Source organism: Harmonia axyridis, chromosome 4 (genome assembly GCF_914767665.1).
Source record: "Harmonia axyridis chromosome 4, icHarAxyr1.1, whole genome shotgun sequence".
Lineage (NCBI taxonomy): Eukaryota > Metazoa > Arthropoda > Insecta > Coleoptera > Coccinellidae > Harmonia > Harmonia axyridis.
Window position 1 is genome coordinate 20,207,580 of NC_059504.1, and position 17,635 is coordinate 20,225,214.

Below are 17,635 nucleotides of genomic sequence, written 5' to 3' on the forward strand. Positions count from 1 at the left end.
GAAACAACCACTGGCTTTTAGTTTTTTACTGATAAAGTACCTATCTAACTATTCATAGGAGTAACGAAGGGAGGGTTTTTGGGGACACAACCCCCCATTGGTTAGAATAAATAAAAAAATTTAAATAATAATTTGAAAAAAAAAATTAAAAATTGAAAGGGGTAAACTCCTCCCATGAGTCAACTCTAGTCACACCACTGTACATATTTGATAATATTTCTAATTCAGCTAGTGCTTCGAAGTAAAAGCATCGATAAAAAAGACCCTAATACGACTCTAGATCATTTGTTATTTTCACCATAACAGATCAAATTTTTGAGACAGCTTGTAATTAGTTGACTCAGTGTCAACCACGATGCTCTATTGATTTACAACTGCATACCAGAACGATTGAAAATAATGAAGAAAGAGGAACTCAAGAAGATACTCAAAAGCTTTCTGATACAAAAAGCTTATTATAGCAGAGAAGAAGAATTCTGGAAATGCAAATTTGCCCGCTCATAATGTTCGTCTGAATTGTTTAAGTTAAATTGTCCATATATCTTCATATCGTTTATGTATATATGTTTACAGTTTAGTTGAGCGCACTTCAAAGATGGACACTAGCAAAGAGAAAATACTCTATATTTTACAGTTTTTCTTGGATAAAGGCGAAAATGGAGACCAGTAGGCTGAAAAAGAAAAAAGGGTTTATGGTCCTTTTACTGTAACAACCAATCGTACTCGATGTATAGGTATCACACGAGTAAACGCAAAAAAACCCCATGGACCGAATTTCGATCTGCGAATCGCTGCTGAATCTACCCATTTTTGTGTCTGGTGATGAGGAGTGGATCACCTACGACAACGTCAAGCGAAAACGGTCGTGGTCGAAACGCGGTGAGCCGTCGGAAACGGTGGCCAAGCTAGGATTGACGGCCAAGAAGGTTTTGCTATGTGTTTGGTGGGATTGGCTGGAAATTATTCACTATGAGCAATATTGTTAACTCATAATTGTACTGTCAACAATTGGACCTTCTAAAGGAAGCAATCGTCCAGAAGCGGCCGGCTTCAGCCAATACGAGATTAATTCTGTTATATCAGGACAACGCCAGGCCGCACACATCGATATTGACACGCCAGAAGCTCCTTGGACTTAGTTGGGAAGTTATTTTACACCCACCTTATAGTCCGAACCTGGCAGCAAGTGATTACCATTGCGGCGTCCATGGCGAACAATTCTTCTTGTGACAATCAACTGCCTCAATTTTTTACCAATGAGAACGAGGACTTCTATGAGAGAGACACAATGTATTACATTCAAAATGACATCAAGTTATCGAATCACTCTAATTATGGTAATTAAAGATTTAAAGCCTTGTTTTTCATGCAAAAATAATTGTGGGTTGTGTTCCTCATACGGTGACTATCAAGTAGTTCACGGCCATGGAATTTAGGGAAATAAAAGAACGGGATAAAAATACGTATTCAATTTATTTCAACCCACTAAAAGAGTTTGAAGAAGATGATCATTTGTCTAATCGATTCTTAGGGTCGCTGGACACTTGGGTCGTTGTGGCTCGGTCGCAGGTAGTTTTTCGCCGGTCGTGAACAGATGTGAAAATCTTTAATCTTCTTGTTGTCGGTGCAAGTGTGGAACATATGTGGAAGTTGTAGTTTCCCGTAGTCTGGTCTGAACTCAATTGAATTATTCGCCCTGAAATGCCGAGTTTAATGGGCATTCAGGCTGTTTTCCATTCGACCGTTCGCAACGCCTTTCTACGGATCCCTAAGGGGTGTGGCTTTGATTATTCCAAGTTTTTACACCGAGTTCTTCTGTTTTAGGATTTTCGTTCTCGGACGGAATATTTTCGAGAGAATCGATAGATTCCCTACATAATGGATTTATTTTCAATACACCTTGTATATATCGATTTTTAAATAACAGAATAACAGAAATAAAATAACTGAGTAAATATATTTATGTAAAACATGAATAAATGAAATAAAACAAAATTAATTTCCAAAATTCAATTTTTTTTGTAATCACTACAGTCGCAAGTGGTCTTTTCTCTTTTCAAATCACAAAGATCCTCACTATCTCTAACACAACGATCCATATCGACATTAAACCTGACTTTCCTAATATTGCACGGATGAGGAGGCAATTCTGGAGGATTGACCATCAAGGGACCTGTCCTTGGAGGTCTTTCGTTGCTTTCTATATCTTTAGGTTCTTGACATTCTATTTGTCCACTCTTTTTACAAATATTATGGTGTTTCTTCAGAATATTAGAATAATATTTTTCCAATTTTTCTTCGGGCGTGTCGATGTGTTTTGGCGTGTAAACTTCTCCTGAAAAAATACCATATCAATTAGTTTTTATCATTTCTGAAAAATATCTTGAAGATGAACAAGGTATTTTCTTATCTTTAAATTATTCCAAATAATTTTGAATCCAAATAACTTCTATACCATGTTTTTCTCAGTATTGTGGTAAGGTTTGAAATATAAGGTGTATAACTTTGCGTCCGCTGTTTTGCAATAGATGGCTGACGCGGTAAGTGGTAATCGAAATAAATATGACGTAGATGTCGTACAATAAGCTTAGGTATTTGTAAACATAACGACATCGAAATATTAGTCGATTTGTATTATAAAATTATTCTTGATAGAACATGTCAGCTTACCAGCCAAATTCTAGTCCTTTGCGCGAGGTTTTAATTTTCTGCTTTAATATAAAAAAATCTGCGGCTGAGGCTCATCAAATGCTCTCAAATACCTATGGTGAGGCCGCTATTAGTGAAAGAACGTGTCGAGAGTGGTTTCAACGCTTCGAGTACGGTGATTTCGACGCCGAAGAACAGTATGGCGGTATGGTAGAGTGAAGGTTTTCGAAAATGCAGAATTTGAGGGATTGCTTGATCAAGATGCGTGTCAAACCCAACAAGAATTGGCAGGATCATTGGGAGCGACGCAACAAGCCATTTCAAAACGCCTTAAAGTCATGGGAATGATTCAGAAATAAGGCAATTGCCTTATTTCTTTATTTACGGTACCCAATTGGGTACCGTACAAGTTGACGCCGAGAGATGTTGAACGACGTTTGTTTGCTTGTGAACCAGCTGCTTGCAAGGCAGAGACGGAAGGGATTTCTGCATCGCATTGTGACTAGATACGAAAAATATGTTCATTACGATAATCCCAAGCACAGAAAAATCATGGAGATATTCCGGCCATGCTTCCACGTCGTCGGCCAAATCGAATATTCACGGTTCCAAGGTCATGCTCAGTATTTGGTAGGACCAGCTCGGTGCAGTGTATTCTGAGTTGTTGAAACTGACTGAAACAATCACAGACGATCGTTATCGAACACAATCAATGCGTTTGAGCTAAGCATTGAAAGACAAACGGCGGCAATACAACGAGAGGCATGATAAAGTGATTTGACAGCATGACAATGCACGATCCCATGTTGCGAAAAAGGTCAAGACATACTTGGAAACGTTGAAATGGGAAGTCTTACCCCACCCGCCGTATTCTCCAGACGTTGCTCCTTCGGACTATTATTTGTTTCGATCAATGGCAAACGGCCTGGTAGCAGTTTCATGAAGAAGTAAAAAATTGGATAGATTCGTGGATCGCTTCAAAAGATGACCAGTTTTTTCAACGCGGGATTCGTACGCTGCCCGAAAGATGAGTGAAAGTAGTGGCCAGCGATGGTCAATTCTTTGAATTATAAATGTATAACCAGTTTTTTACAATAAAGCCTCTAATTTCTGAAAAAAAAACGGCGGAGGCAAAGTTGTACGCCTATGTAGTATATGTAGTAAAAAAAACCCTTCTCTGATTGGCCCCTATCGTTATAAAAATTGATGTATCTTAGTAACCTCCGTATCCAAAGCAAGGATTTCTACCTTACAATGCTCATAGCAGAAGAATAGGGTCGCATACATGGTTATTCAATCACTATAGGCGTTTCAGAAGAATCAAATAGAATTGAGTTCTGAGATGGCAGACGGTTTTGGCACGAACTTTCAGACTGAAATATTTTCATCCTGATACAACAGATGCAACACCATATAGGTATATTTTGTATGAATAAGGTTCCCTGATCTAATCTTACCTTGTATATTCTTTTCCTTTTTGAGTAGCCTATGAATTCACTACCAGGAATTACTCACCTTCTGCAGATTCTTCACATATTTCTTCTTCTATCTTTCCTATGTTCACGTCGATTTTACATGGTTTTTCAGTTGTCATAATGCCATGTGGTGGAACCCTATAAGTGTGTTCCAGGCTCCTTTCATAAGCTTCTGCCAGTTCCGCTTTTTTCCGTTGTTCGTAGTCTACATCTACTGGCGATTTTATTCCATAGCACACTTCCATACTTGTCTTTTGTTCTTCCATTTCTTTTCCTGTGTGTAGTTGGAAGGTTTTAATGAATATGTTAATGATAATTATCCTTCTATACAGATAGAATAGATCTAACATAATCTGACTAGACAGATCGCTCTACCATTTCGTCACAATATCTGTAATGTTTAGGTTTGAGATGAAGCATTGTGCGAAATTCCAAGCTGATCACATCATCAGAATCATACAAATATAAGAAGAATTTTGGAAATAAAATTCTTAATATTTCTGTGTAGAATTTCATGCTGTGATGAGGAAAGCTCTAAAGTGAAGATTCTGAACGCTCGTTATTCATACGCCAATTGCATTCTTGGAGATCACACAACTGTATATTAGTAAATGTGTAGGTACATCCCAATAGGCACAGGTACGTTAATGTAATGTCGTGAAATAGTTGTGTAATCAACCGTTTATTATCAGTAACGTTCATTTGCTCGAAGTATTATATCAATATTTAACGTTGTTTTTAAACGTCCAACTACGGTTTTATGACGATATCAACAGAAACGTTGATCGAACACTAAAATATAGAGATTATTTTTTGAGATCATTGATAGGATCCTCAGTTTCTATAGTGGAGGACTTTGTCTGAAGTAAATAAACTCGAAGCTTATAGCACGCGGGGTTCTTTAGAGGTAACCCATCCAAGTTCTAATCACGCTCGGCGATGCTTGGTATTCTAACGTGAACAGACAATTTCAGTGTGTTATGGGTGACTTTGCTGGACTAGCAAAGAGTCACTACAAGTGTCTTTATGTAGAAATGAACGAAAGCTCGGAATCTTCTGACTTCACGTTAGTGCCTGCTCCCCTTCTGAAAGAATTTTGAAGAATTATTGAAACTTTTTCAGTGAGAATTTTTGGATGACGATCTGCAAGCTTCAAGAAGAACACTTTGAAGATGTGGAGGATTGAAATGTGTTGCCTTGAATGGCCATGTTTTATCATTGAAAATAATCGATAGTTTGAAAAGAAACGTACCTATGGCATCTCTTTCTTCTTTCTTTTCTTGCTCAAGACTCTCTTGGATTTGATCCTTGATATCTTCCTTCAAGTAACCTTTACTGAACATGTAATTTCTCATATTCTCTATCACACAACAAGGGAACTTTTCGGGGTTTCCTTGCATATATCTATAAACATATAAATCTGCACCAGTAATGACGAATCTCTGTTGAAACACGGTAATGACTGCTCCAATGTAAAAATCTCCTGGTGTGTAAAAAGCTGGGTCGAGAGGATCGGTTCCTGGCTTTACCAGATGGGTCGCTCTGAGGTATTTTCCTCCTGTAATGTTTAACAATCACTTGAAATAAGGTTGAAAAAATCCAAAAAAGGATGAAATATGAGTTGAGCGTTGAGCCAATTGAATTTTTTCGAAAATATAGATTTCTTGACTATTAGAATTGCTGAAATTTTTTTTCCTCGAAAAAGTTAGCAGATACAAACAAATTCACAGGAAAACAAAAAGTGAACGACTAAATTGTTTATATTGGGAAATTTCGTTTTTTTTGTGGATTTGTTATAGGGCTTTGATTTTATTATTTTCTTCTCTTTTCCCTTTTTTGTAGTTATTGCACCGCTTCTCACTTTGGTTCCTGCATCTCTTCAGTATTATTTTGTATGAGTTTTTTTCCTATATAAATAAATGTATATATAATATAAATTTTATAAATATTGTGAATATTTTGGATTGAGATTAACTCATTATATTATAGTGCATTTATTTTGGATCGAACCACATAACATAAGCCTAGCTTGGGTGTTTGGTCCAGATAGATTTGTATATTTATTTTGTATAGGCTTTCCTGAGTAAATATCGAAATCGAACGCTTTTTTGTCGTTTTTTTAAATGACCAAGGGTGCAATAACGAAAAAAAAACGTTATACGCACTAATGTTTATTAAACTTTTTTCATCGTCTGTCCCTCCAATCTAGGAATACCCTGAATTTTGAATGAGATTCATAAATCATTGTGAAAATTGCTGTGAGAAATACATGATAAACTTACCAATGATGCCTGAGTTATGTATTGGAGGCTCGTGAATCTTACAAGTTCCATCTCCCAATGAGTAAAGAAGTAAGAACTTACGAATAGTGTCTTCAGGATGAATATTTTCCATCACCATTTGATACCTATGTTGAAAAAACATGTTATCATCATCAGTAGATTAATATGCTCAAGCCAGTATGTGCAAGCCAAATTCGGCTATTGTCTGAGTTCACACGTTTAATTTAACTTGAGCAAGTCAAATCGAAGGGATTCCACAAGAGTCTCGTCAGATGTAAGTTGTGAAAAGTAGTTTCATTGGTGTGGGAGAAGTCAACCAGAAGAAAGATCTACGCAGAAGACATATCCAAGAGATAACTCGATTGCGTGAAGACGTCACACGCCAGTATCAAGTTGGATCGATCTTCACGATCAATCCTAAATCATCATGAGAATCGACACTTGACAGGATAACTTCGGTAACTGTAGATACACCGAAATCGAGTAATTGATATACCGATATGTACCACAACATATTTTTCAATGTCCAGCGGAAGTAACCAGCTACAATACTAGCTCAAATTTTTGCGTCATCAAAGAAGAAAGAACTCGGCGATTTAAAGATGAAAGGTATCCATATGGAGGTATAAACACTAAAAACAGCGACGGACCAAGTATGGACCTCTTGGGCACACTACTCAAAACGGACCAAGCGGAAGAATCCATCCACACATCTATCTTCAGCAACCGCTGCTATTATGTTTGTAATTACCCATCGACCAGGGACGAAACCATGTTGCTCTTCAGGTATTACCTTGTAGTCGAGCAAACATTTGGTCATGGTTTTACCTACTACGTATTGCCTACAACAAGCCAGGATGAAAACAACACATCGTCCTGCATAGACGTTGTCATTATCTTGTTAAAAGGGACAGCCTCGAAAAAGCTGCAGCCTAAGGAAGTATGTTATGTAATGTGTAAATATTAAATACAAAGTGAAATGAAGCCGTATTATCTAAAAAAGAACCCAGACGTGCACTATTGCGGATGAACATGATACCTAAGTGATATATGAGTCAAATAAAAACTATTTTGTCAACATTCTAGATAGCACAATACTTTACTCATCTTAGAACTCAATTTAAATCTTCATCTATAGTCCAGTCAATTGCTCTGCATTTTCCTCTACTACTACTGAACCTGTTGAAAGGTTTGGAATTACTATTGTGCTGCAGCTTCTGTTGGTAGTAGCGATGCCATATTGAATGTATTTATTTATATGCTAAGTTTTTGAATCATGCATACCTTTATTCGTTTAAAGGCATGTTTTTCTTACTCTTCTCATTATTGTGACCGTATAGTTCAAGAAGAAAGCAATCTCCAGTTTTTGCAATGATCTCTGGATGTTTAAATGCTTAAAAAACCTCGTAGGAATTTGGATTTTTTCGGAGTATGGTGTGGAAATGAGTTTTGATGCCAAAACACATATTGAAGTATACTCTCCTACTCCAAAACTATTGAATTCCCAAAAAAAGTGTGGATACATAATTTGTAGGAAATATGCTCCAGTTTGATATTGTATGTTCATTAGTCATTACCATTACTGTTTTTATCATAAAATGGAAAGGAGATATCAACGCGAAACTGATTTTGTGAGCCATTTTTCCCAAGATGACAGCACGAGTTTGAAAAAAAAATTCAAAATGAAAACCACCAAATGACTGGACTACTATAGTTGATTTGGGTAAATGAATCATTACGTCGAAATATTAAGACATAAACTCACCTCAAAAATTTGTTCGCATTCGATATTTGCCTAATAACGTCTTTCTTAGGTGGTTTCGGCAGGAAACTCAAAGTATTCTGCAAGGAGTCTTCAAGACCTCCGATACCGTTATGAGGTGGCATAGGCTTCTCCAAAGGCTTAGGCTTTTCTTTTTCGATCGGCACTGCTGCTTTCTGTTCGATGCAGAGCGCTTGTCTGTAATAGTTTCTGGTGTAAGGATCGCAGTCGTAGAGTAACATCTTCCGCCCAAGGATGAAAATGGTGTCCCCTACTTTGAGATCTACAGGTTGATAGAACTCGGTCACCTCGGCGTCAGATAGCTCCAGATATAGGGCTGGATAGTTAATTGGTATATCTGTGTATATCTGGAATTGAGGTCGAGAAATCAGAATCCTTTTTATAAAGGTTGAGTCAACATCGAAATATTGAATATTTTGGGGATGTCTTTTCAGCTAATATTTATGGTACGAACTCGGCCGGAGAATTACGGTATTTCATTACAGGACTCTGCATCTTCAATAAGGCAAGTTAATGACCCCTGCCTTATACACCTCACACCTGTATAGAAGATCATTTTGACTTTGCCTGTGAACGGTTTGATATAAATAATGTACATAAAGTAAGGAATAAGTTCATTATCTGAAAAAGGAAAAGCTTTTTCTTGAAAGCTTTTCGAAAAAATCCATAAAATAAATTCATTATCTAGAAAAGATTCTATAGATGATGAATTTATTCCTTAAAAATATGTACACACTGTATATTCCGAGCAGAGCAGTTCTTCCTAGTATAAAGCATTGTATGGTGCCATTCTACGGTTCACAAAGCACCTCTTTGTTTTTTGTTTACAAGCTCTTAAAGACCTAATTCGACATGACAATAACTTTACTTCCAGTGTGGCTCTGAATTGATTAATTGGATTCCTGCTAGAAGGTTTTGTATCAATAAGGGTGAAGCATCCAAAAGACCTAGTTCCTTATAAATATTTCAGCAAATAAACACCCAAAGTTTTTTTAATTACCTTAGGTATTTTTGTTCTTCTCAACAGCAGAGGAAATGGGTCTCTACCATCATTTTTGTTATGAAGTTCCTTGACACAAATAGTGTCATCAGCCAAGAAGTACAAAATGTCAAACTTTCTCAACTCCCCGTGTTCACTATCTCTGTCATCCCAAACAGCATTAAATCTGCAAAGTTTGAACTCATTTTTAGGTAAATGTGTATTCAGATCGAATGAGATTTGAAAATCATAAAAAGAGCTTTCTGGTTCAGATAGAAAATGCACTTCCGGAGCTTGTTCAATGTTTTGCATCTCAAACTTTAGAGCGAACACCCCCACGTGGCTGCTTAGTTCAAAACAAAATTAGAGATCTTTCTTCTTACAAATCACTGATTTTTATGGGATTTTCACATAATTCCTTGAACAATAATCTACATGGAAGAAAGTGAATATTTTTAATTTGCGAATGAAAAATAAAGAAAAATTTTTGGTGATTTCGTTTTTCGCAAAAAAATTGGTGATATGTACTTTGTACAAAGCACTGATATATTTTTGAAATATTCGTGAAAAAAACCTACCAAAATCATAAAATTATAATTTCGTGTAGGTCGTCGTACAGTGCTACCTTCTGATTATTTACTTAAAAAAAATAAATGAAGGGAAAAGATGAAGGGAATATAGAACTTCGTACACCGTACAAACAAAGTTTAGTCATCGCAGGAGCGCCAACGGGGAAATGAATGGGTACCAAAGTTTAAGGATGGGACGGTATTTCAAAACCGCGATTTTGGAACGGTATTTTTGAGTAACGTAGTCGCGCGTTCCCCAAAAGTAAAGTAACCGGTTCCAAAGTAACGATAGTTACGGCGTACCGGCACCGGACTTCGAATAATAACATCGAAAAAAATAGTACGCCAGTGCCTTTTACAAAACTAAATTCATTTATGATCACCCAAAAACTCCTGCTGTCAGTGCTTTTATTTTTTTTTCATTCATTTGCGCCATGTTCAACGAGGAGAAATTACTTTACCTTCCTGTTACTTCGTAAAAATCGTTTTTGCCATTGTGTTTTCAGTGCCTAATGGAATATATTTGATTTCCACATTTTTTTCCAGAATAAGAACTAAACAATTCGATTAATGATTTCAATATTTTCGATGTTTTTTTTCAAATATTTTTTGATTATTTCTTCGATAAAAATTGGTTGTAGCAAATGTTAATTAGTTAGTCCGAGATTACTTTCAACAATTGAACCTTATTCTCAATCGGAAATGCAGATATACTTAAAAATTCTCTGTAAAATAACGGTAAACAAAAAATCGATTCTAGATATTACTATATGTGAAATAAGTTTCTATCAATTTGTAATAATCAATTTGCCAATGAAATTCCAGATATAATTTCTTTCACGTAATACCTAGATAACCCGATGATGGTATATTTCCACTGGAGTTTACACCATCTGTTTTTAATGAGGTGCCCTTCGAAGATTCTAACCTTTGTTGTTATTCTGAGCCACCAAAACATTTTTATAGTTTTATGATTTTGTTATGCTTGCATACGTTCTTCTAAAATTACGTAGAAACTCAATAAACAATGAATTATTATTCAACAAGACAGTCCACAAATAGTCTAGGTCTCGTTTCCTTCGTTCCTCCGTCGCTGGTACTCAACTTAGTTGCAATCGCCTACGGTTTTGTTACCTATAACCACAGTTACAAAATCGCGGTATTTTGGAGCGGTATTTTTCTGGAGCGATCGCGAATGTAACGCGACTGGTGAGTAACCGGTATTCCCATCCCTACCAAAGTTTGACTGATACACGTGGTGGTAATCCCTCTTAAGAACCCCGCCTTAAAACCAGTTACATTTCATTTTGTATATTCACTCAACATATCATCTTAATTTTATTCATTCATACTCACTTCAAAATCTGTCTATCATACTCCAAAAATCTTCGGAGCTTGTTGTCTGCAGGTGGTGTCTTTGTTGTGGTTATGGGTTTCTTCAAGATTCTTTCCATTGTATATGGATCGAAAGGCATTTCTTCAGGATCGTCCATAATCAAACCTTGACTTGCTAAATATTCCTAAAAATTCAGAAAACAATTATGATTCTTCCTTAGGGGTTGTCCATTAATCACGTGATATTTTTTTAGCATTTTTTTAACTCCCCCTCCCCCATTGGTGATACGTAGTGAGGTTTAAGACCACCCCCCCTCCCCCTTCTCAACATCACGTGTATTTTTAGTACCTACAACGAATCTTAAAATTTTCTGAATATTATCTTAATTTAAATACAGGTATAAACTATAATCTTTCTTCTGAAATTAAGGACCATAATAAAAATGTCTACACCAGGTTGCAAGTTTTTTTTGATTGCCATAACAATAATAATAAACGAAGAGTGTAATCATAGGAAAAACATGTATTGTACTAGTACATGAATATATTTAATGTAGTCAAGGTCACTACACGCCGCGCCGTGCCGCTTAATATTTGTTTAAAAATCGCGCGTTTGACGAAAAAATAAATACACGTGATATCTTACTACACCCCCCTCCCCCTTGTGTGATATTTTCGTGATTTTTATCAAACCCCTCCCCCCCCCTTTCAAGCCTCACGTGATTAATGGACAACCCCTTAATGACATCAATGTCTATAAATTACTATTTCACCTTCGTGAAAACATCACAGTCTACGGTATGGTACACAATGCCGTGTATTGCTATGTCTTTTCCTATTCCTAGATCCTTCCAAGTCCAGTAATCCCCTCTATCATTCTTCAGTATTCTTGCTCTCCTTACTAATTTCCCTTGGTCCATACCAGCATTCTAGAAAATAAGTCATATATTGTCGGTAGAAATACATCTTGGTATGGTAATATCAGGCCAATTGAAAAGTCCTCGGTCTAATGCATATATAGCGGCGCTAGTATTAAATTCATATGATTTGTAGTTAGTACCAACCTTCAAACAATACGTCTCAAAAGTTGACAGTAGTCCTACCATTAGTTTGTGAGATATTGTGTTGTGAGTGTAGCTACTTTTGTTATTTAAAAAAAGATAAAAGAAAAAGAATTTGGTGTACTGATAAAATATTGCTTTTTGAAGGAAAAAAATACAGTTGAAGCAATATCTTGGCTTGATGAAGAGATTCCGAGGTCTGCACCAGGAAAATCAACCATTATTGATTAGTATGCTAAGTTTAACGTGGTGAAATGAGCACCGAAGACGGAGAACGCAGTGGGCGCCGAAAAGAGGTTGTCACCGACGAAAAAATCAAAAAAGTTCACAAAATAATTTTGAATTATCGTAAAGGGAAGTTGATCGAGATAGCAGATATTGTGAAGATATCATCTGAACGTGTACGTCATATCATTCACGAATATCTGCACATGAGAAAGATGTGTGCAAAATGGGTGCCGCGGGAGCTCACAATCTATCAAAAGCAACAACGTGTTAATGATTCTGAGTAGTGTTTGATACTGTTTAAGTGCAATAAAACTGAATTTTTGCGTCGATATTTTATTTTCTTAGAAGCGGCTTTTTTGACTGGAGCCTTCTTCGCTACTTTCTTCTTCTGTGCAGCACGTCTCTCTAATAAAGCGGCTGTCTTTGAAACAGCATGATCAGCAGGCAAGGGGGTATCACGTTTCTCTGCAAGAATCTGCTCCCTCTGTCTCTTTTGGGCTGAAAGAATAGCCTCACGTTTCAGCACAGCACTGTAAGGATTAAGCTTCAACATAGCCTTAGTGTTCTTCAGTGGATTGAGACGACCTACTCTACGATTGATCTTCTTTTGTGGAGCATGCAAGACCTTCTTGATTTCCTCAGCTTTCAGAAGCCTTGAAAGATCAGTATTGGCCATTTTAGGTTGGGGTAAGGTGAAACCTTTCTTCTCTCCAGATGGAGTTTTGTATGTACCGAAAATTTTGTCCAAACGTTTGAAAGAGGACTCAGACCAGATTCCGAAACGGCCTACATGACCACCTGGTGCCAATTTCAACAGGTTCAATTTTTCAACATTGACAAGTTCTACACCAGGAATGTTACGGAACGCCTTCTTGATACCATCATCCTTCTGGTAGACGATAAGGGGTCCTTTCCTTTGGACGCGTCTACGATTACGCATCTTACCTTTTCCGGCCCTCATTCTCTGGCTCTGGTAAACCTTCTTAACATCTCCAAAAGCCTTGATATTCCTCAGAAAAGCAACAGCTTTCTTGGTTTTGGAAATTCCCTGTATATTATCGGAAACAACCAAAGGAAATTCTGGAACTTGTTCAATAATTTTGCTCATCACCAAAGCTGGTACACCACTGGCAGCAATAGCAGCTACTAGGGCATTACGTTTCTGTTTGATGTTAATCCTACGGTGCCAGCTACGCCATGGTTTAGTGGGAGCAAACATACGACCACCTCTACACATGTTTCCGAAAGCACCCTGACCGGAACGATGAGTACCACCTCCTCTAACACGAGGGATACGAGCAACAGCCCTTCCTGTTCCCCATGACTCAGCAGATGTTTGGTGACCAGCTTTCTCACTGACGCTCTAGGGTTGTCTGTGATTCATAGAAACCTGCTGATGAACAAATGAAACAATATCAGGCCTTATTGGGGCCTAAAACACTGCTGGTAAAACGACATTGGAATTTTGAATTGGCTGTGCCTTCTCATCGAAGACACTGATGAGTGGTCGCGCTGCACTCTGCGACATTATTTCAAATTGTGTTTTCTATAAGTAACTTTACTAATATGCACACACGACGGCTAACAAATCCGCCATGAAAGGATATGTGACAATGGATGAAACATGGTTCCATCATTTTACTCCGGAATCCAATCGACAGTCAGCCGAGTGGACTGCACACGATGAACCGAATTTAAAGCGAGGAAAACACAACAGTCAGCTGGCAAGGTTATGGCATTAGTATTGTGGGATGCGCAAGGTATAATATTCATTGATTACCTCCAAGAGGGCCAGACCATCAACAGCAATTATTATATAACGTTATTGGATCGTTTAAAAGTTTAAAGGATGAAATCATTAAAAACGGCCTCATGAATTGGGCTTCGAATTGCTTCTGTATCCTCCGTATTCGCCAGATCTGGCCCCCAGCGACCTTTTCCTGTTCTCAGACCTCAAAAGAATGCTCGCTGGAAAGAAATTTAGCGCCAATGAAGAAATAATCGCCGAAACTGAGGCCTATTCTGAAACGAAAGACAAATCGTACTACAAAAATGATATCATAAAGTTGGAAGATCGATATAATCACTGTATCGCCCTCGAAGGAAACTATGATGAATAATAAAATCGAATTTTGCCAAAAAAATGTGTTTCACTATGGTAGACCGGGGACATTTCAATTGGCCTGTTATTGTCGGCAGAAATACATCTTGGTATGGTAATATATGTACCAAGTTTTTCAAATTATTCCCTGAAAGTATTCCCTAGAATCTTTTTCAACTTACCGGTGTCCTTGGTTCAATTACTGTTATTGTATCATCTGACAAAAAATAGATGAGGTTCACTTGGCGGATTCTATAATGTTCGTCTGGTGATTCCACGACAGTCTGCTTGAAGAAGGCTTTAAAGGTGAGGCATTTTCCATCGTAATGTACGTAATGAGGGATGAATTGTGGCAATGCTGCTGCCCTAGTTCTTCCATAAGTCAGAGACGGGTCATATCTTACAGGGTCGGACTTTGTGAAATATTTCGCTGTGTTTATTTCTAGCTCTCGACCTCCTATACCGACGTAATCTGTTTTTGGCAGGCTGTAACCAGCACATGTATCTAAAGTATGGCTGAGCTTGAAATTTGTTATCTGTAAATCGAATTGATGTTTAAGAATCAAACCATACTTACTCCATATACACAAAAAAGTAAAGTTTTGGATTGCACCTCTGACTATACTGTTCTAAGTAATAATGTTCACCCGTCTGTCCAAATTTTTGTCATCTTACAATGATATTCAAAATCAATTTTTGCCTAGAACGAAGCGTGGATTCAGCTGAACATGAGATCACCTACACTAAAATCACATTCGTAGAGACTTAAATTGCATCTAAGGTTCATAAGAGATTGATATATTCTAACCGACCTGATCATTTGATAAGCTCACTCAAAGGGATTGTCACTAAATAAGTAGGTATAACTGTTTTTTTTATATTCACGCGTAGTTAGAGCATTTTTCTTTCTTATTCCCCTGGTATTACTCTTTTCGATTCTAAACTTATATTCGTGTAGACCTAAATTGCATCTGAGGTTCATGTATGTGATATTTTCTAACCAGAACTTGATCATTTAATAAGCTACCCCAAAGGGTAGGTTCATACTAAATAAGTTTGAAGGTATAACGATCACTAAAATATTTAGATCATCTTGACTTTGGCAGGCAGCAGGTGATAAAAATGCATGAAATTTGGACCTAATAACGACAAAATATAAAAGCTAAAATTCATAAATGGTTATCTGGATAACTACCAGAAGATGTTTTCTCAAATGACAGCCTCTTTCCATAGTGGAAACCCTTAAACAGATATCTCCAAGGTCGACAAATTTTAAGGTCAAAGTATAAAAGCTGAAATTTACATTTGTAGGTAAGCACTCGATAATTTGACTCGATAGTTTAATCCGTAAGCCAATTTAAACATACCATATGTTAAACGTTAAAGGTACCTACATAACAATAATGCAACAAACAAACTTTTCTTGAATTCATATTGCCGATTTCCATATACAGGGTGACTGGTGACGTAAGGAGCAACAGTTCAGTGGAGATAGAGGACCTCAAAGAGAATGAGGATTTAGGGTTAAAATGTCCAATAAGGATAATGGTTTCACAGATATAGGATGATTCATGAAAAAATGATGAAACTATGAACTCCTACATCTTCGTTAAAATGGCGAATTTTTCACTGATATTGAAGATTCTTACTATACCTACACATTCTCTATTAGTTCACAAACAAAATTTTAAAATGTAAGTTGCTGGCCCGTATTGAAAAAGTTCAATTTACGTGTTAGGTGAAAAATATCATTTGGTATATAAGATAGAGAAATTGAATAGGAATTTGAAAAGAGCGAAAACTATTGAGTGATGATCAGGTTTTTGTTTGAATGGTGCAAATTTTGTATGGTTCTCAGATATGTTGAAAGCGCGGTATATTACAAAATTTTCATATCCTCTTGAAGATATATTAATTTTGATAGAACATAAACATTGATTTCGAGGTACTGGAGATAAGTCTGACTCATTTGAATACCTCCCAGAACTCCTGTTCATTTTACTGAACTGAAAAATTTGGAACATTCATCCACCTGGTATGTTTTCAACAAAGTATAGTCAACAAAATAATGTGATAATTATCAAAACATATTTTTCTTGTACAGGTAAGGTGGTGATATGAATTCCTTTTTTGTTTGGGTGGTTAAACTCAAAAAAACAACATTATTTTATTCCAGAAAGAATAACAAACAAACAACAGAATAATGAAGAAATTCTTGTTGGGATGAAATAATGTTCTTTTTCTCAAGTTACTTTTTAGAGGTGTCTCGAAAATAGGAATTCGCGGCTTGACTTAATATTCAAGCTACTTGACTTGATATTCAAGCTACATGACTTGAGCTTGAATGAGCTTGGAATCATTTCAAGTTCAAGTCAAGTAATACAAGTCGAGTACTTTATAAGTAAATACTTGACTTGTCATTGGAAAACTTCTTCTTGACTTGAACTTGAGTTTATCTCAAGTCAAGCCCAAGTTAAGTAACTCGAATATCAAGTCAAGTAGCTTGAATATCAAGTCAAGCCGTGAATCCCTAGTCGAAAAGGCTGTTGATTAAAATAACACCTTTTGATAGTTGTCCAAATAACATATGAATTTCAACTTTTATACTTATGAGTTTTGACGTAATTGAGTTCCAATACATCTTTATCACTCGTTTTATCAACCAAAGCCAAAATAATCCAAATGTTTTAGTGGCCTTTTCTGATTGAAGGAATAAGCGACAGAAACTTTCAGTATTTTACTATGTTGTAAGATGAACTATACAATACACATTCGTACCTATTTGCAATTCCTTTCTTGACATAGCAGTATTTTAGGACAGTTTGTGTTTACATCTGAATATATATAGAATGTTTTCCCAGTGAAAACTACCTTCAATACCTATAAGTAGGATTTCACTTCACATCCAGAATGATGATTGAATAAAAAAGACACTTACTGTTGGGTCAGTGAAGGTAAGACCTGGTAGTTTAGGTAAACCTGTCATTTTGAAGATAAATATTTCCTTGAAATCAACAGAAACTATCAAACTTTCTGACGGATAGTGTAACTATGGAAGTGGAGGAACTGTTTGAATCGATTTAATAATTTCGGTTATAGAGCAGCCTTGATGTGTGTGTTCCTGAAACGTCAATGATGAACTGTTCGGATTTTGTGATATGTATAGCTATCAT

General features: G+C 36.7%; 1 protein-coding gene across 1 annotated transcript; it reads right to left on the reverse strand.

Moving 5' to 3' along the window:
* Positions 1–1,999: 1,999 nt before the first annotated feature.
* LOC123678901 (EF-hand domain-containing protein 1-like) lies at positions 2,000–17,548 on the reverse strand. Its single transcript, XM_045616167.1, has 10 exons — positions 17,401–17,548; positions 14,645–14,998; positions 11,846–12,001; positions 11,094–11,257; positions 9,190–9,355; positions 8,172–8,536; positions 6,407–6,531; positions 5,377–5,682; positions 4,165–4,398; positions 2,000–2,335 (listed from the first exon to the last, which is right to left on the reverse strand). The coding sequence occupies exons 1-10, from the start codon at positions 17,446–17,448 to the stop codon at positions 2,010–2,012; spliced, it is 2,244 nt and encodes a 747-aa protein (XP_045472123.1). The 5' UTR covers positions 17,449–17,548; the 3' UTR covers positions 2,000–2,009.
* Between the last annotated feature and the right edge of the window lie 87 nt (positions 17,549–17,635).